The sequence below is a fragment of the Mobula birostris genome, chromosome X (assembly GCF_030028105.1).
Source record: "Mobula birostris isolate sMobBir1 chromosome X, sMobBir1.hap1, whole genome shotgun sequence".
Lineage (NCBI taxonomy): Eukaryota > Metazoa > Chordata > Chondrichthyes > Myliobatiformes > Myliobatidae > Mobula > Mobula birostris.
This window is the reverse complement of record NC_092402.1, coordinates 54,957,719-54,983,278: the sequence shown is the minus strand read 5'-3', so window position 1 is coordinate 54,983,278 and position 25,560 is coordinate 54,957,719. Positions and strand designations below refer to the sequence as shown.

At 43.8% G+C, this 25,560-nt stretch overlaps 1 protein-coding gene across 3 annotated transcripts in view; it reads right to left on the bottom strand.

Annotated features, from left to right (window-relative positions):
• Nucleotides 1-270: 270 nt before the first annotated feature.
• Nucleotides 271-25,560, bottom strand: part of csad (cysteine sulfinic acid decarboxylase) — a 63,446-nt gene continuing 38,156 nt past the window's right edge. For 2 of the 3 annotated variants that reach the window (XM_072249661.1, XM_072249663.1), the window contains 5 exons: nucleotides 22,411-22,492; nucleotides 22,101-22,300; nucleotides 15,776-15,827; nucleotides 6,585-6,674; nucleotides 271-619 (listed from right to left, as the gene is read on the bottom strand). In XM_072249661.1, the coding sequence (XP_072105762.1) occupies nucleotides 437-619; nucleotides 6,585-6,674; nucleotides 15,776-15,827; nucleotides 22,101-22,300; nucleotides 22,411-22,492 (607 nt within the window). In that variant the 3' untranslated portion in view covers nucleotides 271-436. The remainder of the gene's footprint in view (nucleotides 620-6,584; nucleotides 6,675-15,775; nucleotides 15,828-22,100; nucleotides 22,301-22,410; nucleotides 22,493-25,560) is intronic. The other variant, XM_072249662.1, reaches the window with a different exon arrangement.

Below are 25,560 nucleotides of genomic sequence, written 5' to 3'. Positions count from 1 at the left end.
GCGAGCCTGTTCCCCACTTCCTTCCGCAGACTAAAGTGCTAGGTACTGTAATCACCCCTCAGCTCCGAAGATGCCTTCATGCACACTTCCAAAAGGGCTGGTACAGCAGAGAATGAAGCTGACAGTACACATCAGCGGCAGGTTCAAGAGCCTCTTTTGCTATGGAAAACAGAACATTCATCTGTTGTACCTAAGCAAGATAAAGATGTTGGCTCTAGGCTCACAACTCACTGAAATCTTTTAAAACACATCCAAATCTTAGAACCAATCTTCAACTCTCTTAAGTCTTTATTTAGCAAAAGCCCTTCAAAAATGTAACATCTGTCAAACGCAACAACCTAATCAAGTGTTTCGAAAATAAGCAGGCAGGTGAAGTAGGTCACTTAAATTCAATCCGAACTTCTGGACTAGATTTCAGACATTGAATGGGAAAGCATCACTGTGGCTGGAAGTCACTTCCCAGCCGCTGAATTTCATTCATGAAGAAGTCCAGGTCATCCAGGCTAACTCGGGGGCTGACCAGGACCTGCCTGAAGAAGTTTACGTTGTTTCCATGTGGCTGATAACCAACCATCACGGTGCCTTGCTTAACCATCTGTTCCTTGATGAATGGAGCCACCTAAAAGCAAGTGAGAAATGGTCAGTAAACAGAATAGATAACAGAACACAACCACATTTTGTTATGTCCCCTTCTTCAGTCTCATTTTATAAAAAGTATACTTCAGTTGCCGACACTACCTTCCCTCACCTCACTTCACAATACTTGGCAGCAGCAGATTTTATCATTGTAGACAGTATCCAGTGTGAGCCATACTCTAACCAACCACACAAGGTCAACACTTGTACTGGAGTATGTGAAGTATTTCCCATTTCTCTCCTAAATGACCTGCTTCCAATTCACAGAACATGTGCCCTTGACTTAATCTTCCATATCGGAGTAAAGTTTTGCTAGCTACAATACTGCTTTCTTTCAAAACCATAACATTCTCTGTCACATCAGCCCTCAAACTAGTCTATTCCACATAATACAAGCCTACTTTGTGTCTCTCTCATGATTCAACTCTTGGCGCCCTGGTAATATTCTGGTGGCATCCGTTCTGCAACTCCTTTCTGGGCTGATACACTTTCCAAGATGAGATGCCCAAAACTGTACACAAAATCTAGGTCTGACCAAAGCTCTGTGTGGCACAGCAAAATTCCCTCCCTTTTATTTTCTAGCCCATGATCTATTTCAACTTCTGCTGTTCCCAGTTAGTCACATTTGGGCAAAATGAAAAGTTTGGCAGTGGTGCAGAAGGTAGTGCTGCTGTGTTAGAGATCTGGCAATCCAGTAGGCTGGTTCCATTGTCAGGGAATTAAGACATATAATATTACAGTACTGTACAGGCTGCGAAACCTGGACCCTGTACCGCAGGCACATCAAACAGCTGGAGCAGTTTCACGTGCGCTATATGTGGCCGATCATGAGGATTCAATGGCAGGACCGAATCACCAACCAGGAAGTCCTTGACAGAGCCAACAGCACAAGCATTGAGGCAAGGATCCTCCAGGCCCAGCTACGCTAGACTGGCCATGTAATCCGCATGGGTGAAACAAGAATCCCCAGGCAGCTGCTCCATGGTGAGCTTGAGCATGGCAGTCACAATCAGGGCTGCCCCAGAAAAAGATTCAAAGACATCTGAAATCGTACATCAAATGGGCAGACCTCCAGCCTCGACAGCTTGAGGAGTCCGCAGCCGATAGGGCTGCGTGGCGCGCCCTGACCAGAAAAACTGCATCTGACTTTGAGGATGACCGAAATCAGCGCCTTGCAGCAGCACGAGACCGATGCCACAAAGCTGTGTACGCACCTGTTCTAACAACCGCCATTCCGTGTCCAACCTGCAACCGCGTGTGTGCTTTGGCCTACGGCCTCCGAAGCCACATGAGTATCCACAGATGACTGCACAACATTTAGTCTTCCTCGCACCCCGAGAGACAACCACCACCACTGTACAGGCCCTTCGGCCCACAATGTTGTGTTGATCTTTTAACCTACTCTAAGATCACTAAGATCTACTCTAAGACTCTTCTCTCCTACAAAGCCCTCTATTTTTCCATTAACCATGTTCCAGTGTGAGAGTTTCTTAAATGCCCCCAATGTATTTGGCTCTACCACCACCCCAGTAGGGTGTTCCATGCACCCAGAACATCCCTACTATACTTTCCTCTAATCACCTTAAAACTACGCACCATCATACAAGCCCTGGGGAAAAAGTCTCTGGCTGTCCACTCACTCCTTACCGCTTATCATCTTGTACATCTTTATCAAGTCACTTCTCATCCTTCTTCACTCCAAAGAGAAAAGCCCAAACTTGCTCAACCTATCCTCATAAGACACGCTCTCTAATCCAGGCAGCATTCTGGTAAATCTCCTTAGCACGCTCGCAAAAGCTTCCACATCTTTCCTATAATGAGGTGACCAGAACTGAGCAAGGTATTCCAAGTGCCGTCTTACCAGGGTTGTTTTCTTTTTAAAAGAGCTACAACATTACCTCATGACTCTTAACTAAATCCCCCAACTAACGAAGGCCAGCACATCATAGGCCTTCTTAACAACCCTACCAACTTGCACAGCAACTTTCAGGGATCTGTGGACATGGACCCCAAGATCTCCGTTTCTCCACACTGCTAAGAATCCCATCATTAACCCTGTATTCTGCCTTCAAATCCAACCTTTTGAGGTGGATCATTTCACACTTCTCCGGGTTGAACTCCATCTACCACTTCTCAGCCCAGCTCTGCATCCTATCAATGTTCTACTGTACACAACACAACCTTCTACACGATCCACAACATCACCAATCTTTGTGTCATCTGCAAACTTACTAACCCAACCTTCCACTTCCTTATCCAAGTTATTTATATAAATCACAAAGAGAAGAGATCCCAGAACAGACCCCTGAAGAACACTACTGGTCATCAATCTCCAGGCACAACCACCCTTTGCCTTCTGAGGCAAGCCAATTCTATATTCTAAATCTACACAGCCAAGTTTTCCTGGATGCCATGCCTTTTGACTTTCTGAATAAGCCCACTAAGGCATCTTGTCAAATGCCTTACTAACATCCATATACACCACAAATACTGCCCTACCTTCATCAATGTGCTTTGTCACTTCCTCAAAGAATTCAATCAGACTCATGTGGCATGATCTGCCCCTCACAAAGATATGCTGTCCATCCCTAATCAGACTATACTTCTTCAAATGCTCATAAATCCTGTCTCCAAGAATCTTCTCCAATAATGTCCCCACCAGTAAAGTATAAACTCATTGGTCTATAATCCAGAGAGTTATCCCTGCTCCCTCTTTAGAACAAAGGAATAACCTTAGCCACCCTCCAAACATCTGATACTACTCCTGTGGCCAGTGAGGATGCAAAGATGATCACCAAAGTTGCAGCAATCTCTTCCCTTGCTTCCCATGATAACCTGGGGTATATCCTGCCTGGCCCAGGGGACTCACCTATCCTAATGTTTTTCAAAAATTCCACCTCACGCTCATCTTAATGTGGACATGTTCTAGCATGTTTTAAGCTGTCCTCATATTCTTCCCACCGGTGAATACTGAAGGAAAGTATTCATTAAGGAACTTCCCTGCCTCCTCCAACTCCAGACACACGTTTCCTTATTTATCCATGATCAGTCCTACCCTCGCTCTGGTCAGCCTCCTGTTCTCCACATACAAGCCTTGGGATTTTCCTTAATCCTACTCACCAAAGCCTTCTCGCAGCCCCTTTGAGCTCTGAGTCCACTCCTAAGCTCCTTCCTGGCTACTTTTTAACTCTCTAGAACCCTGTCTAGTATTTGCTTCCTAAACCTTAAAATTCTTTCTTCCTCTTGACTCGATGTTTCACATCTCTTGGCAACCATGATTCCCATACCCTACCATCCTTTCCCTGCCTCAATAGGACAAACCTAACTAGAAACCAATAAGTGCTCCCCAAACAATCTCTACATTTCCATTGCGCAATACCCAGAGTACATCCAGTCCGAATTTATGCTCCCAAATCCTGCCTATTAGCATAATTCTGCTTCCACCAATTAAGTACTGTCCCATACCATCTGCTCCTATCCCTCTCCAAGGCCACGGTAAAGGTCAGGGAGTTGTGGTCACTGGGTCCAAAATGCTCACCCACCGAGAGATCTGTTCATCGCCTCGCACCAGATCCAGAATGGTCTCTCCTATAGTAGGCCTGTGTCAGGAATCACCTAACAAATTCCATCCCATTTAAATCTTTTGCACTAAGGAGGTGCCAATCAATATGAGGGAAGTTTAGGTCACTCAAAAAGAAAAATAACTCCACCATGGATGGTCCCAAAGCCAGCTGCGAGAGGAGGAGGGTTGGGGATGGGGTGAGCAACCCCACCCCCTCAAAAGCCAAGTGTTACAGAAATGCCAGCAGAAGCTCTAAAGACATCATCCCTGGAAGAGGAAGCGTTTTTGAAGATGGCTGCAACTGGGGACAATGTGAAAGACTGGCCCAGAGGAAAAGGAAGGGGAAAGGGAAGAACCCTGCTATTTTTGTGCCTTTCCAAAGTCTACCTTCTGATCTGTTCCTCAGTGTCTCTGTTACTATTGGTGTGTGTGTGGGGGGGGGGGTTCTATTGAATACTCCCAATAGAGTGATACTATCCCTGATTAGCAATTCCACTCCCCCCCTCCTTTACCCAACCCCCATCATTCCTTTTGAAACATCTAAACCACGGAACCTCGAGCAGGCGTTCCTGCCCTTGTGGCAGTCAGGGCAGTCACTCCTCCATAATGGCCACCATGTCACAGCCCCATGCTCGAAGTTTACCAGCTTTGTTCCTATACTTCTTGCATTAAAATAGACACTCAACCCATCGAACTGACTGTAAATTTACCCAATCAACTGTCTGTTCTTCCTCAGTCTCTCTACACACTACACCTACCCGTCCACTAACAACCCCATCCTCTGGCCTATCACTCTGACTCCCATCCCCCTTGCCAAACTAGTTTAAACCCTCCCCAACAGCTCTAGCAAACATGCCTGCAAGGATATTGGTTCCCCTCAAGTTCAGGTGCAGCCAGTCTTTTTTGTACACATCATATCTTCCCCAGAATAGATCCCAATGATACACACATCTGAAACCCTGTCCCAATTCTTCAGCCACACATTAATTTGCCAAATTGTCCTATTCTTACCCTCACTACTGCAAGGCACGGACAGTAGAGAGACTACTACCCTTGAGGTCCTGCTTTTCAGCCTTCTACACAACTCCTTGTATTCTCTCTTCAGGACCTCCTCCCTTTTCATACCCATATCATTGGTACCAATATGTACCAAGACTTCTGGCTGCTCAGCGTCCCCCTTTAGAATGCTGTAGACCCAAATTAAGGCATCCCTGACCCTGGCACCTTAGAGGCAACACACCATCCCAGAGCCTCTGTCAAGTCCACAGTCGTGATAGGGGATTCAATACTCAGGGAGCAGAATCTCCTAGCTGCTCCCCAAATTATTGAATCCCCTGTCATGACTGCTCTGCTCTTCTTCCCCTTCCTTTGAGCCACAGAGCCAGGCTCAGCGCCAGTGACCTGGTCACTGCGAATTTTCCATGATAGGTCAATAAACAGATGGCAAGACTATGGAGAAAGGTCTTGAAGTACTGTGTTGTTGTGGTAGAGTGCTGGCATGGACAAGATATGCCAGAATGGCCTCCTCTGCCCTCTAACCATTCTGTGATTCATTTCTAGCTGTTCGTTCAAGGTAGCAAGCATCACACTTAGCTATGCCAAAGTCCATCTGCTATTTTTCTCCACTGAACCTTTCTAAGTTGCAACTATCGCACTATTTGCTCAGGTGGAGATACAGTTGTCCATTTGTCATTGTGTGAATGATCAACTTGTTGTAGAAACCCTTGTAGGAGTTATACACGTGACAAGAATGAAGTAAGAAGACCAAAAGACATAGGAGCAGAATTTAGTCATTTGGCCTCTGAAGCCTGATGTTACAAAAACTTGATACTGTCAGCATAAGACTACAAGACATAGGAGTAGATTGAATCTGCTCCGCCATTTCATCATGGTTGATTTATTATTCCTCTCAACCACATTTCTCCTGCCTTCTCCCCATAACCTTTAACACCCTTGCTAACCAAGAACCAATCAACCTCCACTTTAAATATACCCAATAACTTGGCCTCCACAGCTGTCTGAAGAAATTCCTCCTCATCTGGATGTCCTTCTATTCTGCGTCTGTGCCCTCTGGTCCTAGACTCCATTACCATAGAAAACATCATCTCCACATCCGTTCGGCCTTTCAAAATTCAATAGGTTCCAAAGAGATCCCCTCTCATTCTTCTAAATTCCAGCAAGTACAGGCCCAGAGCCATCAAATGCTCCTCATACGTTAACCCTTTCATTCGTAAACCTCTTCTGGACCCTCTGGCAGTGAACAGATTCTCTATGGAGAAGTCAAAGTTTTTTTAAAAAAGCACTGAAGTCCTAGTTCAATTTCCACAGTGATTTTTCCTCATGAGAGATAAATTGTCACCAAACTCAAGTCCAAATGCAGCCTTGCCTTTCCTAGGTTTTTCTGGAAGTCTGGAGTGTCTTCTTTCCCTTGCAGACTGGGAGGGATGTACCAGAAGCAGACATTAACAAACTGAGGCTGTAAGAGAAAAGATTGCACTTACTCAAGGCTCTAGCTCAGTCAATAAAATCGCACTTTTCAAATTAAAAGCCTACATGCCCATGACAAGGAGAAAGGCTTAACAATAAGTCTGTGACATTAAGAAATTACCCTACACAGAAAATGCTGGAGGAACTCAGCAGGTCAGGTAGTATCTATGGAAATGAATAAATAATCGACGTTTTGGGCCGAGGCCCTTCTTCAGGATTGGAAAGGGAAAGACGAGGGCTGGGGAAGGGGTACAAGCTGGAATGTGATAAGTGAAGCCAGGTGGGTGGAAAAGGTAAAGGGCTGTGGAAGAAAGAGGGGCACCAGTGGGAGGTGATAGGCAGGTGAGAAGAGGTAAGAGGAGAGGGGAGAATAGAAGAGGAAACAGAGAGGAGAAAAGAAAAAAAAAGGGTTACTAGAAGGAGAAATTGATTGATGTTCATGGTTGGAGGCTACCTAGACAGATATGAGGTGTCGCTCCTCCAACCTGAGAGTGGCCTCATCATGGCAGAAGAGGAGGCCACGGACCGATATGTTGGAACGGGACTGGAAATAGGAATTAAAATGGTTAGCTACTGGGAAAATCCACTTTTGGCAATGGAGTGGAGGTGCTTGACAAAGTGCTCCCCCAATCTACATCGGATCTCACCAATGTAAAGGAGGCCACAGCAGACGATCCCAACAGACTCAAAGGTGAAGTGTTGCCTCACCTGGAAGGACTGTTTGGGGTCCTGAATGGAGGTGAGGGAGGAGGTGAATGAGCAGGTGTAGCACTTTTTCCACTTGCACAGATATTTGCCAGGAGGGAGATTAGTGAGGAGGGAAGAATGGATGAGGGAATTATGGAGGGAGTGATCCTTGTAGAAAGTGGAGAGTGAGGGACTGGAGTGAGAAGAGGTAAAGATGTGTTTGGTGGTAGAATCTTATTGAAGATGGTGGAAGTTGTGGAGCATGATGTGTTGGATGTGGAGGCTCATGGAGTGATAGGTGAGGACGAGGAACTCTGTCCCTGTTAAGGTGATGGGAAGATGAGGTGAACACAGATGTCTGGGAAATGGAAGAGGTGCAGGTGAGGGCAGTATCAATGGTGGAGGAAGGGAAACCCCATTCTTTGAAGGAAGAGGACAGTTCAAAGGAAAGCCTCATCCAGAGAACAGATGTGGCGGAAACAAAGGAACTGAGAAAAGGGAATGGCTTTTTTTTTAAAAAACAGGAAACAGGGTGGGAAGAGGTGTAGTCAAGGTAGGTTTATAAAAGATGTTGGTAGACAGCTTGTCTCCATTGATGGAGACAGAGAAAGATCGAGAAAGGGGAAGAAGTGTCAGAAATGGACCAAGTGAATTTAAAGGCAGTATGGAAAGTAGAGGCAAAGTTGATGAAATTGTCAATGTAGCGCAGAAAGAGTTGGGGAGCTTTACCACAGAAAGCTTGGAATATGGACTTTTCTACGTAGCTAATGAAAAGGCAGGCATAGCTGGGGACCATGCAAGTGTCCATGGCTACTCCTTGAGTTTGGAGAAAGTGGGAGTAGCCAAAGGAGAAATTGTTGCGGGTAAGGAACAGTTCTGCCAGACGGAAGGTGGTGGTGGTGGAGGAGGGGAACTGGTTGGGTTTTTTGCCAAGTAAGAAGCCAATACTTCATCTGCAAATCTGTTGGGGTCATCTTTTGTATCTATTGCTCCTAATGCAGCCTTCTCTACACTGTGAAACTCGACGTAAATTGGGGGACCGTTTTGTCAATCACCTTCACTCCATCAGCCAAAAGCAGAATTTTCCAGTGGCTAAACATTTCAATTCCTGTCACCATTCCCGTTCTGACACATCGGTCTATTGCCTTCTCTTCTGACATGATAAGGCCACTCTCAGGTCAGAAGAGAAACTTCTCATATTTCATCTAGGTGGCTTCTGATGGTATAAACATCAATTTTTCCTTCCAGTAATGCTTTTTAAATTTTTCTCCTGCCCCTCTCTTCTTCTTCTATTCCCTACTCTGGTCTCTTACCTCTTCTCCTCAACTGCCTATCACCCACTCCCCCCCACCCAGTGCCCCTCCCAGAGTCCACTCTCCTCTCCTACCAGTTTCCTTTCTCTCCAGCCCTTTACCTTTCCCACCCACCTGGCTTCACCCATCACCTACTGGCCATCTTCCTTCCTCTTCCCCCACCTTTTTATTCTGATGTCTTTTCCCTTCCTTTCTAGTCCTAATGAAGGGTCTCAGCCTTAAATGTCGACTGTTTATTTCCATAGATGCTGCCTGACATGCTCAGTTCCTCTAGCAATTTGTGTGTGTTGCTCTGAAACTCACCCTACCTCCCCCCCCCCCCACTAGGCATTATAATAGTGTAGTGGTTAGCGTAATACTGATACAGCTCTAATGACCCGGATTTAATTCTGTCACTGTCAGTATGGAGTTTGTACATTTTCCCCGTGACCGCGTGGGCTTCCTTCAGCTGTTCCAGTGTCTTCCCACATTCCAAAGACGTATGGGTTAGTAGGTTAATTGGTTACATGGGTGTAATTGGACGGCGCAAGCTCGTTGGGCCGAAAGAGCTTGTTACCATGCTGTACCGCTAAATAAATAAAAATGCCAGGAGACAAATGTTTCATAACAACATACCTACTCCCTCCAAATTGAGTGACGAGGATACAAGCATGGAAGGCAAAAGGCTTTACGTTTAAAAATTAGTCCAACAAAAATTTGGGACTTGAATCCTAATTTACAGGATGGACCAGATAGCAGATTACAACCATGAACATCCCTTCCAAACACTGACCTCCAGGTGGGGCATTGGTCAGTCCGTTCTCCTACTCTGGACAAAATTAAACATGGTTTTGCAGATGAAAGAGAGTTACACACTGTGAGCTAATTGATGGTTTTTAAAGGGTTCCAAAGATTTGGGTTGAGGGTTTATATTTAAATTGGAAACTAGCAGTAGCAGATTGGACTGCCTCACAATTCTAAGAACCCTGGAGCCATGCAGAATCTATGCGTGCTCCTTATAAATATGTGGGTCTCCTCCCACACCCTAAGGGAGATGGCTAGTTAATTAGCTAATGTAAATCACTTAATGGCAAAAAAATCCAAGAGTTGACAGACATGTGCAAGGACGGAATAATTTACAGCAGTGTTTTCCAACCTTTTTTAGCCCAACTCCCCCTAAAGCACTTTCATACTTGCCAACACCCCTCTCAGGCACAAAATACCTCCCAGCGCCCCCATAGTGTAAGAACATGTCCACCATATGATTCTGCTCCAAATTTTTATGTGTCTCTAAATCTAGTTTATATAGTACCTGTGCGGTGTACAGCAGCTTCGATATCAATGTGATTCTTGAGCTTGATGGTTGTTAGCAAGAGTTGGAATATCTGGTTCAAGTCATGATAGCTAAAGCCTTAAGTTCCCACAGATAACAATGTCCAAGGGGTTTCTGTGTTATTGTGAGTATGTGGTTCACTGTACTGAAGCCTCTTTTAACGAGGTGTACAAGATAATGAGAGGCATTGATTGTGTGGATAGTCAGAGGCTTTTTCCCAGGGCTGAAATGGCTAGCACGAGAGGGCATAGTTTTAAGGTGCTTGGAAGTAGGTACAGAGGAGATGTCAGGGGTAAGTTTTTTTACGCAGAGAGTGGTGAGTGCATGGAATGAGCTGCCGGCGGCGGTGGTGGAGGCGGAAATGATACGGTCTTTTAAGAGACTCCTGGATGGATACATGGAGCTCAGAAAAATAGAGGGCTATGGGTAAGCCTAGGTAATTTCTAAGGTAAGGACATGTTCGGCACAGCTTTGTGGGCTGAAGGGCCTGTATTGTGTTGTAGGTTTTCTATGTTTCTAAGGTAGGAGGATGGAAATGCAATGACGAGCAGTTTGGCTCTTCTCCAAAGACCAGGATACTTCGTATGACAGTGTAGCCACATACCACAAAAGCCAACATTTTTGAAAAGCATTTTTGCTTCTTCCTTATTCTGAATTTCGATAATTTCTTCTTGTGAGTTCTCTTCCTATTTTCCCACTTTGCAAAGAAATGGGCTAGTTACCCAGTCTGGAATTTCCAGATCATTCAAATCCTTGAATCGATTCTAAAAATCCTTCTTTGGTAACTGCAGGTGTAAGCACTACTCTTGCAAATCACTATCTGAGAAAGAGAGTGCCATACTTTCCATGCAGCAAAACTGTGAGAACACTCTTCTCCCAATGTTTTGCTTATATATTTCTAATTTTCCGATAAAAGTGGACACTGCACTTTTTGCCTGGATTAAACTCACCGTTTTTTCATATTTAGAATCGCAAACACGAGGAATTCTGCAGAGGCTGGAAATTCAAGCAACACACATCAAAGTTGCTGGTGAACGCAGCAGGCCAGGCAGCATCTCTAGGAGAAGGGACAGTCGACGTTTCAGGCCGAGACCTGACAAAGGGTCTCGGCCTGAAACGTCGACTGTCCCTCCTCCTAGAGATGCTGCCTGGCCTGCTGCGTTCACCAGCAACTTTGATGCGTGGTTGCTCATATTTAGAATGTTCATTTTGTCATACAGATCGGCTAGGGACACCTCATCTCCATGTAGAAGTTCAATCTTATTTCCCAAGCTCATGTCAACGTTGAGCAAAAAACTCAAAGAGACATTTTGAGCAGCAGCCTTTTGACAACCAGCGCACTTCAGTGTAAGGCAAGAGTTCAAACTCTTGATTGTTATCTTGGCATAGCAGGTGAAATATCCTGCTATTTAATGGATAAGCTTTAATTTTGTTGATAGCGGATATTACACGAGTCTTGCTTGAAAACAAAATGTCGCTGGCTGAGGTTTTTGGCTGTAAGATCTTGACGATGAATTACATACTGGATTGCAAACAAACTTAGAATTTCTTTTCTCATAAATGCCACTAAACCAGCATATACAGTGGTGACCTGTCATATATGGTGCTCCATCTGTTGCACAAGAAATCATGCTCCTAATCAGAATACTTTTATCCTCAATATACATTTTGAACTTGTTGCAGATCGATTCTCCATTGATATTTGTTTTTAAACTTCTTACAAAGGAGAATTTCTTCATAAACTTTTCTATTATTGATAAACCATACATACACCATTAGCAATACCCCGTTGTCTCACACAGTTGAATCATCCAATTGAATCCCAAATTCTGTTTTTGTAGCTCTGTGCAAACCTCAATGTCTTCACTTATTTCATCAATACGATGAGTTACAGAGTCATTACTCAGAGGAAATTATTTTAAACTACTGGTAACCATTTTGAGAACTGTGGTGAGCACCTCTGATACAGTAGGCATTATTCATTTTTCACCAATTGTATGAGATTTTCCACACTGCTATCATTTTGGAAATATTATAAGAAGCAACGAGACCACTGTCAAGGTCATTTTTAGCTTTCTTGGCAAATGACTTGAGTGTGCAACACATTTCAAATGCTTCTTTCCTCTTCTAGAACTGAGTAATACCATAAGTAGCCTTTTCAGGGTGTCTTCTATGGAAGTGTTCCTGCAACCTTGATGGTTTCATGGTTTCATTAGATAGTACAGTATTACAAATAAGACACATGGGGTGTCACGATCTGATGGGAATGGAATAAAACCACACTCCAGGTATGTAGCATTGTATTGACGCACTTCCTGTAGTTTCTGTTTCCTAGCAGGATTAGAATTCAAGGCTTCACTACCTTCAGAGTCACAGAGATCATGCCATTTGTATTTATCCATCATTAGTGGAGCTAAATTAAAATTAAAATTAAAAATTAACACAAACTGGGAATGCTATTGGATGTTGACGACAGCAGCGAGTTGATCTGGTTGGTCTGGTCTCAGGCCTCAAGTTAGGGTGCCGCTTAACGCCCCCAAGAATCTGGAATGCCACTGATGAATTTTATTTCCCTTAACGCCCTCTTGGGGGCAGTACCACCCCCACTTGAAATCACTTGTTTACAAGCATTGAGATCCGGGAGATAAATAGAACTGACTGGATTCAGTGAGACAAATAGGCGCCTGTGTCAGGTTAAGGTAGCTGAAGGCACAGTTACTAGATGGTGAGGAAGGAATAAGGGTAGGGAGAGATGTACAAAACTCAAGGAATGAAGTGTCAGTAGTATCGGAGGTTATCGAGAAAGGGAACCTAAAATTTTTGTCCTCAAGCAATGAGAATCAATGACAATTGGCAAGAATAGAAAGGGTTAGTAACTTTAAATTCCTCAGTGTTAACATTTCAGAAAATCTGTCCTGGGTCCAGCACACAAGTGCCATTATGAAGAAAGTATGACAGTACCTTTACTTTTTTTTAAAAGTAGTATGCAAAAATTTGGCACGTCATCTAAAACTTTGACAGACTTCTATACATGATGGTGGAGAGGTTACTGACCAGTTGCATCAAAGTCTGGTAAGGAAAATCCTACTAAAAGTAGTGGATATGGCCCAGTCCATCACAGGCAAAGCACTCCCCGCCATTGAGCACATCTACATGGGGTGCTATCACATACAATCAACATCCATCATAATGGACCTCACCACACAGACCATGCTCTCTTCTCACCGCTGCCATCATGGAGAAGGTACAGGAGCCTCAGGACTCACACCACCATGTTCAGGAACAGTTATTACCCCTCAACCATCAGGCTCTCGAACCAGTGGGGATAACTTCACTCACTCCATCACTGAACTGTTCCCACAACCTATGGACTCACTTTCAAGGGTTCTTCACCTCATGTTCTCAATATTATTTATTTATTTATTTATTTATTTATTTATTTTGTATTTACACAGTTTGTTGTCTTTTGCACATTGGCTCTTTGTCCGTCCTGTTGGGAGTGATCTTTGATTCTATTGCATTTCTTGGATTTACTATGATTACCCACAAGAAAATAAATCTCAGGGCTGTATATGGTGACATATACAAACGTATGTACTTCGATAATAAATTTACTTTGAACTTTTGAAGAGAAGATAACAAGGGGATGGGATTTGCAAGAGGTCTAGATGAACATCAAGGGCATAGATTTGGTCAAATTATTTTACAATCACCCAAACATGCAAATAAAACCTGAGGTTGCTCATGTCATGTCAATCTGAAGAAGGTTGGGATCTAAAAAGTTGTTTCATGCCCTTTAATTTGCCATTAAGTTTTGGTCACCCTAAGGACATTTGTGAAAATCAGAGATTAACTTCTTCAATTGAGGCCCATGAACTCTTGCTAGAGTATTGCACTTACGAATGCTGTTATTAACTGGACATATTTAAAGTAACACTCTCTCAGCTACTGTTGAGTGCTGCAACATCTAATTATTCAATAGCAATGATGGGGATGGAAGTTGGGAAGGTGCTCAAAGCCAGTGGTCTCCAACCTCCGGACCGCAAAGCATGCAGGGGTGCAGTGGTAGCTGGAGCACACCCAGCACATCTTTAAGAAAAAAGCCGAAATAAACAAGCTAATTAATTAGGTGCCACCCAGAAGCCAGTCTTCATTAGAGGAACTGAGGTGGAGAGGGTCAATAACTGTAAATTCTTTGGCATTAAGGATCGACGTTTCTCTCTCTGAAAAGTGTCAGAGGATCTGTCCTGGGACCAGCACGTAACTGTCATTACACAGAAAGCATGGCAGCGCCTATACTTTATTAGCAGTTTGTGTAGATTCAACATGTCACCTCGATCCTAACAGCCCTGTCTTTTCAGCCTGTCTGGGCTGGCGTTTAAATTGACCAAACAATGGAACAGCTAAAGACTCCAGTGCCCTGGAACGAGGAGTGAACATCGCGTAGAGCAAGTGAAATCGGCAATCGCCTCTGATCTGGGCCGACATTTACGTGCCGGGCAGCACCTAATTAATTAGCTTGTTTATTTCAGCTTTTTTTCTTAAAGATGTGCTGGGTGCACTCCGGCTACTGCTGCACCCCTGCGTGCTTCGCGGCCCGGTATCGGTCCACGGCCCGGAGGTTAGGGACCACTGCTCTCAACAGTTAGAGGAATCAGGACTATTTGTGGGAAGGCTCAAACAGGCTTTGATTGTCCCAAATTTTAGCTGAAGGAAACCAATTTCTGACCAATCTGCCCCAGTCTGAAGTAAGTGACATCAACATTAACACGAATGCTAATGCCATGTCAGCAGGTGTAACCAACCAATCATTAAAAAAAAACTTCTCAAGGGATACCAGTGGAGGTCAGGTGGTATGTGGAGCTATACCAGTCAGAGAAAGGCAAAGGGGAGGAGATAATGGGAGCTAAAAAGGTGTCACGGAGCACAAAGCTCAATTATTCAAATAACATCAAGGAGAATGAGACAGATTTGGATCTCCCTTGGTTTGGTGAGGTGCAGGCATTTTCAATTGCCCACCATTCCTTAATTTATGAAACGTACTCCTGAAATTACTTATGTAGAAAAGTCACTGTGGGCAGTTCAGTATAACATACAGGTGTCCCCCGCTTTCTGAACGTTCGCTTTACGACATTTTGCTTTTACGAAAGACCTACATTAGTACCTGCTTTCACGAACCGAAAGAGGATTTTCGCTTTTACGAAAAAAGACGCCCACTTTAAACTTGTGTTTACCCTGAGAAAGACTACCATGACCATAAAGCCTTGCGCGGGCAGGTGTGTGCTCATGCATGTACGTATGCATTGTGTATGTGCGCATGCATGTACATGCCAATTTTTTTTTTCTACGAATCGCTTTTGGCTCAATCTTCCCGATTCTGTTGAGTGAAACTACACTGTACATACATTATTTCTACTTTATCTAGGCTGTGTATTTATCATATCATTCCTGCTTTTACTATATGTTAGTGTTATTTTAGGTTTTATGTGCTATTTGGTAGGCTATTTTTTCAGTCTGGGAACACTCAAAAGTTTTTCCCATATAAATTAATGCTAATTGCTTCTTCGCTTTACGCCATTTTGGTTTACAAAGGGTTTCATAGGAACACTCTACCTTCGGATGGCGGGGGAAACCTGTATTCCGACAAGTAGAGTTGAACTTACTCATTATCATGAAAAGTAACTTGAGAGTGGATGCACACATCCCAAAGTGTCATATTGTTCTGGCAAAAAAATGAGTAAATCAAGGAATACCGGCATTAGAGCGGAGTCACTTTACCTCCATAAGTAGTCGAAAACCTGGTCTCTCTTTTATCTCATTGACCAAATACCTGGAAGATCAATAAAGCATTAATATAGAAGATCCTTGATATACAAAATACAGAACATCATTTCTTAGCGGGTACAAAACTATGCAGAAAAGACAACGTTTGTGGGAGTAATTTGGTGGTAGACACCAACGAGAAGACAACAAACAGAAGCTGATGCACGTGGCAGTGGGAGGGGCTGCAGTTTGAAGCCAGTTGGAAACTTTCCCACATGGCTACAGGAGTGCAATGGACATATGGCTAAATAATTCACCCCTTCCATCTGAAAAGCAATTTGGAAATCAGTAATAAACAAACAAAATGAAAGCCCAAGTGCAGCTTAAGCCTCCACTCCAGTTTTCAGGCCAGCAAAATGGACAAGGAATGAAGGATATCCAGAGTCCAGGCCTTCACTCTGTGTTTGAAGGCCAGCAAAATGGATGAGTGACAAAGGACATCTGTGGACGTCAGGCTGTCGCAGATCAATGGGTCCTGGGATCAGATGTCTATAGAAGCAGGAAGCACGAGGGCTGGTGAGTCAGTAAGCCTAGAGTTCAAGATCACCATCATTGGCTACCTTGGGGTCAATACCAAAGATTGAAGCCCGAAGACGATCAGAAGTCTAGAAGCTGAAGCCCACTGGCTGAAGCCTGGAGACTGGGGTTGGGGGACTCTCTAGGTGTGAAAGTGTGAGGGAGGAAAGAAGCTTGTTTTGCTGCTGTTGTTTCATTGCTTGTTGTTTTCTGTGTTCTGCCAAGCACAGTGGGCATGCTACATTGGAAATGGAATGTGTGGCAACACTTACGGGCTGCCCCCAGCACACCCTCAGGTGAGTTGATTGTTAACACAATGGTGCGTTTCACTATATGTGATAAATAAATGAATCTGAAAAGTGGTTCATAAGGAAGAAACCAACTGTTAACTGGCCCAATGACCAAGCTATACCAAGTACACCCAGAATGAGCAGCCACCTTGAGAAGATGCACAGTTAGTCTACAGGAGCATGTCAAGTATGGACAGGATGAAGCAGAACAGACTAAACCTCTCCAATCAGGAGGCAATGACCAACTGAACAGAACCAATGTAAATAAACCCAGCCTCAACAGAAGAGCCCAGTACACGTACAAGGCAAGGCAGTGGATCTTGGCTTCCTCTGATCACCACAAAACACAATCTTCAGCCAATCAATACATGCCACATAGTATCCAAGGAACAGCCAAGTGTCCTGGTTGTAGTGCCAAAATAAACTAAAAGCTATCTTAGAGGGAGGCGAATGTTGTCCCCTTGTTCAAAAAAGGTAGTAGGGATAGTCCGGGTAATTATAGACCAGTGAGCCTTGCATCTGTGGTGAGAAAGCTGTTGGAAAAGATTCTTAGAGATAGGATCTATGGGCATTTAGAGAAACATGGTCTGATCAGGGACGGTCAGCATGACTTTGTGAAGGGCAGATCGTGTCTAACAAGCCTGATAGAGTTCTTTGAGGAGGTGACCAGGCATATAGATGAGGGTAGTGCAGTGGATGTGATCTACATGGATTTTAGTAAGGCATTTGACGAGGGTCCACACGGTAGGCTTATTCAGAAAGTCAGAAGGCATGGGATCCAGGGAAGTTTGGCCAGGTGGATTCAGAATTGGCTTGCCTGCAGAAAGCAGAGGGTCATGGTGAAGGGAGTACATTCAGATTGGAGGGTTGTGACTAGTGGTGTCCCACAAGGATCGGTCTGGGACCTCTACTTTTTGTGATTTTTATTAACGACCTGGATGTGGGGGTAGAAGGGTGGGTTGGCAAGTTTGCAGATGACACAAAGATTGGTGGTGTTGTAGATAGTGTAGAGGATTGTCAAAGATTGCAGAGAGACATTGATAGGTTGCAGAAGTGGGCTGAGAAGTGGCAGATGGAGTTCAACCCGGAGAAGTGTGAGGTGGTATACTTTGGAAGGACAAACTCCAAGGCAGAGTACAAAGTAAATGGCAGGATACTTGGAAGTGTAGAGGAGCAGAGGGATCTGGGGGTACATGTCCACAGATCCCTGAAAGTTGCCTCACAGGTAGATAGGGTAGTTAAGAAAGCTTATGGGGTGTTAGCTTTCATAAGTCGAGGGATAGAGTTTAAGAGTCGCGATGTAATGATGCAGCTCTATAAAACTCTGGTCAGGCCACACTTGGAATACTGTGTCCAGTTCTGGTCACCTCACTATAGGAAGGATGTGGAAGCACTAGAAAGGATACAGAGGAGATTTACCAGGATGCTGCCTGGTTTAGAAAGTATGCATTATGATCAGAGATTAAGGGAGCTAGGGCTTTACTCTTTGGAGAGAAGGAGGATGAGAGGAGACACGATAGAGGGGTACAAGATAATAAGTGGAATAGATAGAGTGGATAGCCAGTGCCTCCTCCCCAGGGCACCACTGCTCAATACAAGACATGGCTTTAAGGTAAGGGGTGGGAAGGTCAAGGGGGATATTAGAGGAAGATTTTTTACTCAGAGAGTGGTTCGTGCGTGGAATGCACTGCCTGAGTCAGTGGTGGAGGCAGATACACTAGTGAAGTTTAAGAGACTACTAGACAGGTATATGAAGGAATTTAAGGTGGGGGCTTATATGGGAGGCAGAGTTTGAGGGTCGGCACAACATTGTGGGCCGAAGGGCCTGTACTGTGCTGTACTATTCTATGTTCTACGTAAACCCAATAGTGCTAAGGAGCTATGCTCCAGGATGAGCCATGCTTGAGCAAAAATATTCCAAGAAAACCCTATCCACTAAAAGCAGGACAAATACAATCTGCCCTACCATCACGATTGTGTAAGGAAGAATGGTACAGATTGCATTTGTAATTCAATAACCGTATATTCACAATAATAATTGGAAGAATGTTGTTTTGTTAGGTTGTATATATGTACAGTCAAATAACAATAAACCTATACTTGACTGACTCGCCAATTCCCGGTCTGGGCTTCACTGGGACAATTCACAACCTTGGCCCAAAGAGCCAAGTTCCAGAGGTGAGGTGAGGTGAGGATGTCTGATCTTAACTGAAGTCAATGGACACCTATGGGTAAACATTCCAAAAGTTAAAGTTATCTCTTGCACTAAAACGTGGTGGTTACAGTTATTGGAGACTCAGGAACAGTTATTACCCCTCAACCATCAGGCTGCGAAGCAGTGGGACAACTTCACTTGCCCCATTACTGAACTGTCCCTACAACCCATGGACTCACCTTCAAGGACTCCATCTCATGTTCTCATATTTATTTTTTTTGTATTTGCACAGTTTGTTGTCTTTTTGCACATTGGTTGTTTGTTCATCCTGTCGGGTACAATCTTTCTTTGATTCTATCACGATTCCTGGATTTACTGAGTATGCCCACAAGAAAACAAATCTCAAGAGTTCTATATGGTTTTATATATATATACACACACACACACATATATACACACACACACATATATATACACACACACACACACATATACATACATATATATATATATTTATACACACACAGATATTATATATATACATACATACACATACACACATTTTGATAATAAATTTACTTTGAACTTTGAAAACCCAGCTTGAGAACATCACTACAGGAGATCTCAAGGACAGTGTCTTATGTGCCACCATCTCCAGCTCTTTCCTGAACAGAACAGAAACAGGGATGTTTGCTAGTGACTGCATAAATTTTATACTTATTCATAACTCGCTTGAAAAATCAATGAACTACAATTGCTGAAAACCTGAACAACAGAAAATACTGGATACATTCAGCAGTCAGTAAACATCTGATGTAAGTCATCTACCTGTCATATTGGATCAGTCTTTTCTCTATAGAATGAGCTGACCTGTGCATTTTGCATTTCTCGCTCACACTTCAAATTAACCCAAGGCTACCTAAGCTTCTCTATCTGAGACCATCTCTTCTTTCCTGCATCCTCGAAACTAAAACCAGATGGTTACCTTTCCCCATTCAAAGGGTCTTTTGACCTGGAACATTAACTCTTTCTACAGATGCTACCTGACTTGCTGAACGTCCCCAGCATTGCTTCTATCCCTGGATAATGAGGTCCACCCCTATATATACCAAGCCTTGGATGACTTCCAGTACTACGTTGCTACAGCACACCATTTACAAAATGTACTTGATTTACCTGGGCTCCTTTGGCAACACTTCCAAATTCCAGTGATCTCTTCCTTCCAGAAGAAGCAAGGAAAAGGCAGTTGGAAGCACTGTTGCAAGTCCCCAAATCTCACTATGCCCTGAAGTGCCCTTCACTAGTCAGCTAGTGTTCACAGTTGGTGTTAACAGCATTGTGGAAGTACTTTCACATGGCTTGAAGTACTTCAAAGCCGACGCCTTGTGGACAATTAAGGATGCAAATGCCGAGGTCCATGTCCTGTCAATGAATGAATATCCTCAGAACTCAATAGTCACTGAAGCAGACCAAGCAAAGTCCTTGCACAACAGCAAAGGAATAAGATTCTGGCTTTCTCTTTAACTTTGATCATACTTTACACTGCAAGACCTTGCTGTTCTGATCTCCCCACTCTTAATGAGTGCTACTCAGATGCTCTACGCGAGGAAAATCAGGAAGCAGCTGAGCATGTGCACACACCTCTGCATATTAAATGGTTCCTTCCCATGATATTTATTCCTCGGTAGCCCCAACCACAGGAACATATGACGTAGAAAGTAATTTAACCTATTGAGTCTATGCCAGCACTCAGAGCAACACTCATTTCCTTGTAATTTATTTTCACATGCTCCTCACCTCACCCTTCCTCCTGCCCTCTCCCCTACCCACAAGAAACAATGTACAGTGACCAATTAACCTATCAACGGGATGCAGGGGGAAACAGGAGAGACTGAAGGACACCCACACAGTCACAGGGAGAACTTGCAGACTCCCCACAGACAGCGTCCGAAGTCAATATCAAACCCAGGTGTCTGGAGCCATAAGGCAGTAGCCTAACTAGCTGCACCATTGTGCAAGAGCTGGACACAGGAGAAAGTGGAATGATGCAAATCAGAAAAAGTACTTGATAAAACATACCCATATCCTTAATGCTAAAACATAGGACATATCAGCGCAATACAGGCCCTTTGGCCCATCATGTTGTGCCAACTTTTTAAACCTACTCAATATCAACCTAACTCTTCCCACTTATATAACTGTCCATTTTTCTATCATTCATGTGCCTATCCAAGAGATTCTTAAATGCCCCTAATGTACCAGGCACGTGGCCAAGTGGTTAAGGCATTCGTCTAGTGACCTGAAGGTCGCTAGTTCGAGCCTCAGCTGTGGCAGCGTGTTTGTGTCCTTGAGCAAGGCACTTAATCACACATTGCTCTAGTGTCTGTGTGAGGAGTGGCGCCCCACACGGACTTCCAATCTGCACCTTGTAAAGCATGAAAATGCCCAACGCAGGCCTCTCAAAGTCTGAGTCGACGTTCCCGCCCCCCCCCCCCAATGTATCTGCCTCTACCTCCACCTCTGGCAGCATGTTCCATGCACCCACCACTCTTCACTTAAAAAAAAAACAACTTGCCTTCGAATTCCCCCTATACCTTCCTCCAAACACATTAAAATTATGCTCCCTTGTATTCAGCCATTCCTGTCCTGGGAATAAGTCTTTGGCTATCCACTCTACCTATACCTCTTATGATTATGTACACTTCTATCAGGTCACCTCTCATCCTCCTTTGCTCCGAAGAGAAAAGTCCTAGTTCACTCAGCCTATTTTCATAAAACATGCCCAGGCAGAATCCTAGTAAGTCTCTTCTGCACCCTCTCGAAAGTTTCTACATCCTTCTTATAATGAGGCGACCAGAACAGAACACAATTCTCCAAGTGTGGTGTAAATAAGCTGCTACTTTACCTCATGGAAAACAGAAGGAAAGAAAAATAAACATCCATCCAAGTTTGGTAAAACAAGCAGTTTCTGAGTCATTCTACTCCTGAGGCAGTTTGAACACTCAGTTTTAACCCCTTCTGAAATTAATTGGTAGTTAATCTCTTGGGATGGAGCAATGACCAAGGGTTACCTTAATTCAAGGGCTGTTGCCTTCTCTACTTAAGTGAGGGCACCCTGCTTGCTGGAAACATTGGATAAACTCTGATGGGATGACTTGCCTCAAAGACTTAGCGCAAAATCCTCATTGCAGGAAAATTGTTCAGAACGTCTTCCCATACACATGTAGCATTAAGGGAGAGAAGGATTTGAACAAATAATGGCCAAGAGAATATTGGAATAGTAAAGTGCAGATCAGCTCATTTCTGACACAACACCAACCTGGTGCAGGCAAAGGCACGATCAACCCTTTCCTCCAGTCCTCGAGTACCGACAGCCTTCCACATCAGCCACAGCTTGAAACAATCGACTTTCCGACCACACTGAAGAGACTTATCACCAGTGTCGTAGGAGATATCATAAAACTTGTCTGGCTGGAAGAGGTAACTCGCATTGGCTGAGTAACACTTCTTCAGGAGGCCCTGGCAAGACATAGTGACAAAATCCAAAAGGTTGGGTAAGAAATTTACAGACCGCTCAGGTGGAAATCTTGTGGAAATTGCATCTGAGAAATGCTGGGATTTTGACTTACAGTGTCATCTTTGAGCAGAAAGGCGGAACACTGCAGCCCTGCCTGCAGCATTTTGTGTGGGTTCCAAGCAACAGAATCAGCCCTAGGAAGACAGCAAAGTGATTAATATCAACATTCCCAGGTAGTCATCCCATCGAGAGCATATTGAAAAACATATGCTATAAGAGTAGACAACATCTGAAAGGAAAAGCTGATGACCTGGGTTAAGACTTCAGCACTGCAAGCGAGATTCCACCAAACTTGCATCCAACCTGTGATACTTCCAGATGAACTATATTCTTCTACTATATACCCACCATTCCTACTTACATCAATCAACTTTCAGCACCTTCTTAAAAATATTCTATCAAGATAGTAAGACATAACTTGCCACACATAAAGTTGACTGTCTCTAATTAGACCATGATTCACCCATGACTTCCAGGATTATTCCCACTTCCCTTCTTGAAGAATGGTACATTAGCTATTTGCCTGTGGCTGAAGAGTACAGGAACATATTGTTCAAGGCTCCATTGATCTCATCTCTTGCCTCTCTCAATAATCTAGGGTATATCCCATCACGCCCTGGAGATTTATCCACCTTAACAGTCTTCAAGAGACCCAATTTTATTTTCTCCTTTGTTCCAAAATGCCCTAGCGTATTAAAATGTTTTACACTGATTGCCCTATCCTCCATGTCCTCCTCCTTGGTAAATTTTAGGACCTCACCCACATCTTCTGCCTCCAAACACACCCTTTATTCTTGAGTGGTCCTACCCTCTCCCTAGTTATCCACTTGCTCTTGATGTATATATGGAATGCCTTGGGTTTCTCTTTAAAGGTTCAAAGATTCATGCCAAATGTTATGCATTTATTACTTGAGTAATATTATAAATATCAAATCAAATTTAATTATCATTCAAACCAGACATAGATACAGCTGAACGAGACAGCGTTTCTCTGGGCCCAAGGTGCAAAACGTTCAAAACAGCAAGCAAGTACTCAAAAATAGTGAGCAACGTTCAAAATAATGAGCAAAGAAGCATATACACTTGGAAAAAAAACATATACAGTATATGGTCCGAGACCCTGAGCAACAATGTCCTGCAATTGATGGTACAGTCCCCCAGCAGTGGACAGACACAATCAATCCAGTTGGTCATTCCACCGCTCCAACACAAGAGGGCAGCACCAACAGGAGAGGCCAGGCCCCAGCTGAGCTCCAACGCCATGCTGTAGTGCTACCACGTCCATTCACCTGGTCTACAGCAGCAGGCAAGCCTGAGGCTTGAGGCCTGGTCCTCGCTACAACTGAGGCTACACAGCCCCCATGCCCTTTGTCCCTCCACCAGACAGGTCTGTGGCAACTTACATTATCACTGGCCAACAGAGTCTTGTGATCACTAGTGAAATGTCCGAGACCATTTCCCACGGTTATACTGCACCAACTCCGACGCTTCTGAGTAGCAGGGAGCAACATGGTCTGCAGTCAGGTCAGCTCCTCTGACATCCTAGCGGGCTCCTTCTCCAACACCCTGTCCTGCCCCCTCAACACCTCAGCTGGCTCCTTCTCCACCATCCCGGCCCCTTCGATTCCTTGGCCGGCTCTGCTGCCAACATCAGTCCAGCTATTCTGATCAATGAGCAGCTCACTGATGGAGTAGCCCTGCAGTACTCTTGGACTAGAATTACCACTGGATCGTAAGAAAATAAATTTTACAACAAGAAAATCACCTGTGGTTGGCCCCCAAGAGGCCACTGTGTTCACACGTGCCACCATCTTACCGGAAGTACATATTGCTTGATTAAACATTCTTGTTGATTTAAATAATTCACTACAGGTTATATGTAAAAATACGCGAATTGCATACATCATGACACTACCATGTGATACATGCATGCCTTGCTTAAAGTTAACACAAACCAAGATGTGCATCTCGCAGCTCTCCTGTTTTCCTTTGAATTAGCTTACTGTTTTGGAGTTATAAAACAACAGTGGTAATGAGGTTTGTTTGTTTTTTTTATATAAACGAACCCGATACAGCTACTGACCTGTTAAAGTGCACTAGATGCTCCAGTAAAAAAAAGGCAGCGCAGCACATGTTCTTCGGAACGGGAGAAGCGATCAAGTTTTTAAAATAAAATGCAAAAAACTGAAAAAATTATGGGTTCATAAACAGTGAGTGCCGGGTGATAATAATCATGACAAAAGAGCAGAAATAGCTGGCCACATTGGAAAGGTTGGCATGTTTGATTACACAATAAATAACTGGATTTTATATACCCAAAGGATTGAACAGATTTAAAACAGTGAAATAGCCAATGAGAAATGACTGCCAGTTTTGCTGAGTGCATTAGGTGGAAAGGCGCAGTTTGCTTCAAAGTCTGACTGCTCCAACCAAGCCAGCCGAAATTAGCCTTGTAGATATCGTGAAAGTAATGCAGAAACAACTCGCATTTATAAGAGCAGTTGAAATCGCTCTATGGAAACAGAGATGCGATTGAGTTGCAGTCATAAATGAAAGTGAGTGTAAACAAAATTGCAACGCCTAAACAGAAACTGGCCTGGTTGAACAAATTGTGTTACCGATATGGCAGGGGCTCACATGAACCAGACCAATGCGATAAAGGTGAAACTTACACAGGGAAGAGAAAAAGATAAGTTGCAGATTCAAAAAGAGCACTAATCTGCACTCTATTAGTGAAAAACTTGATTATGATGAGTGTGGCATAGGACTGAGTTGCCTTGAGAGCCGCAATGTGAAAACTAACCAGAGATAAGCAATATGGCTTACACCAGAAGTGAACAGTAAAATGGAAATTGGACACTGACTTGGCTGTTTGAGTCATTTCATTAAATTACTTTGAATGGCATTCCAAAGATACTAAACTGAAGCCTGCAGGTATCCAACTAAGAACTTAGACTGGAGAAAAGATTAGTCCTATGGGAATGACATTTGTAACAGTGAAATACAACAACCAACAAGCCACATTGGGCTTGTATGTGGTTAGAAACAGGAGGGCCAGCGTTGTGGGGTTATGAGTGGCTGAGACAACTACAACTTGATTAGAGATCCACCCACCATTTGCATGCCACATTCCCTGCAGAAGAATGAACTGAAAGTGAATTAAGAAAAGCACTGGATGATGCTACAATGGTCTCCATGCTGT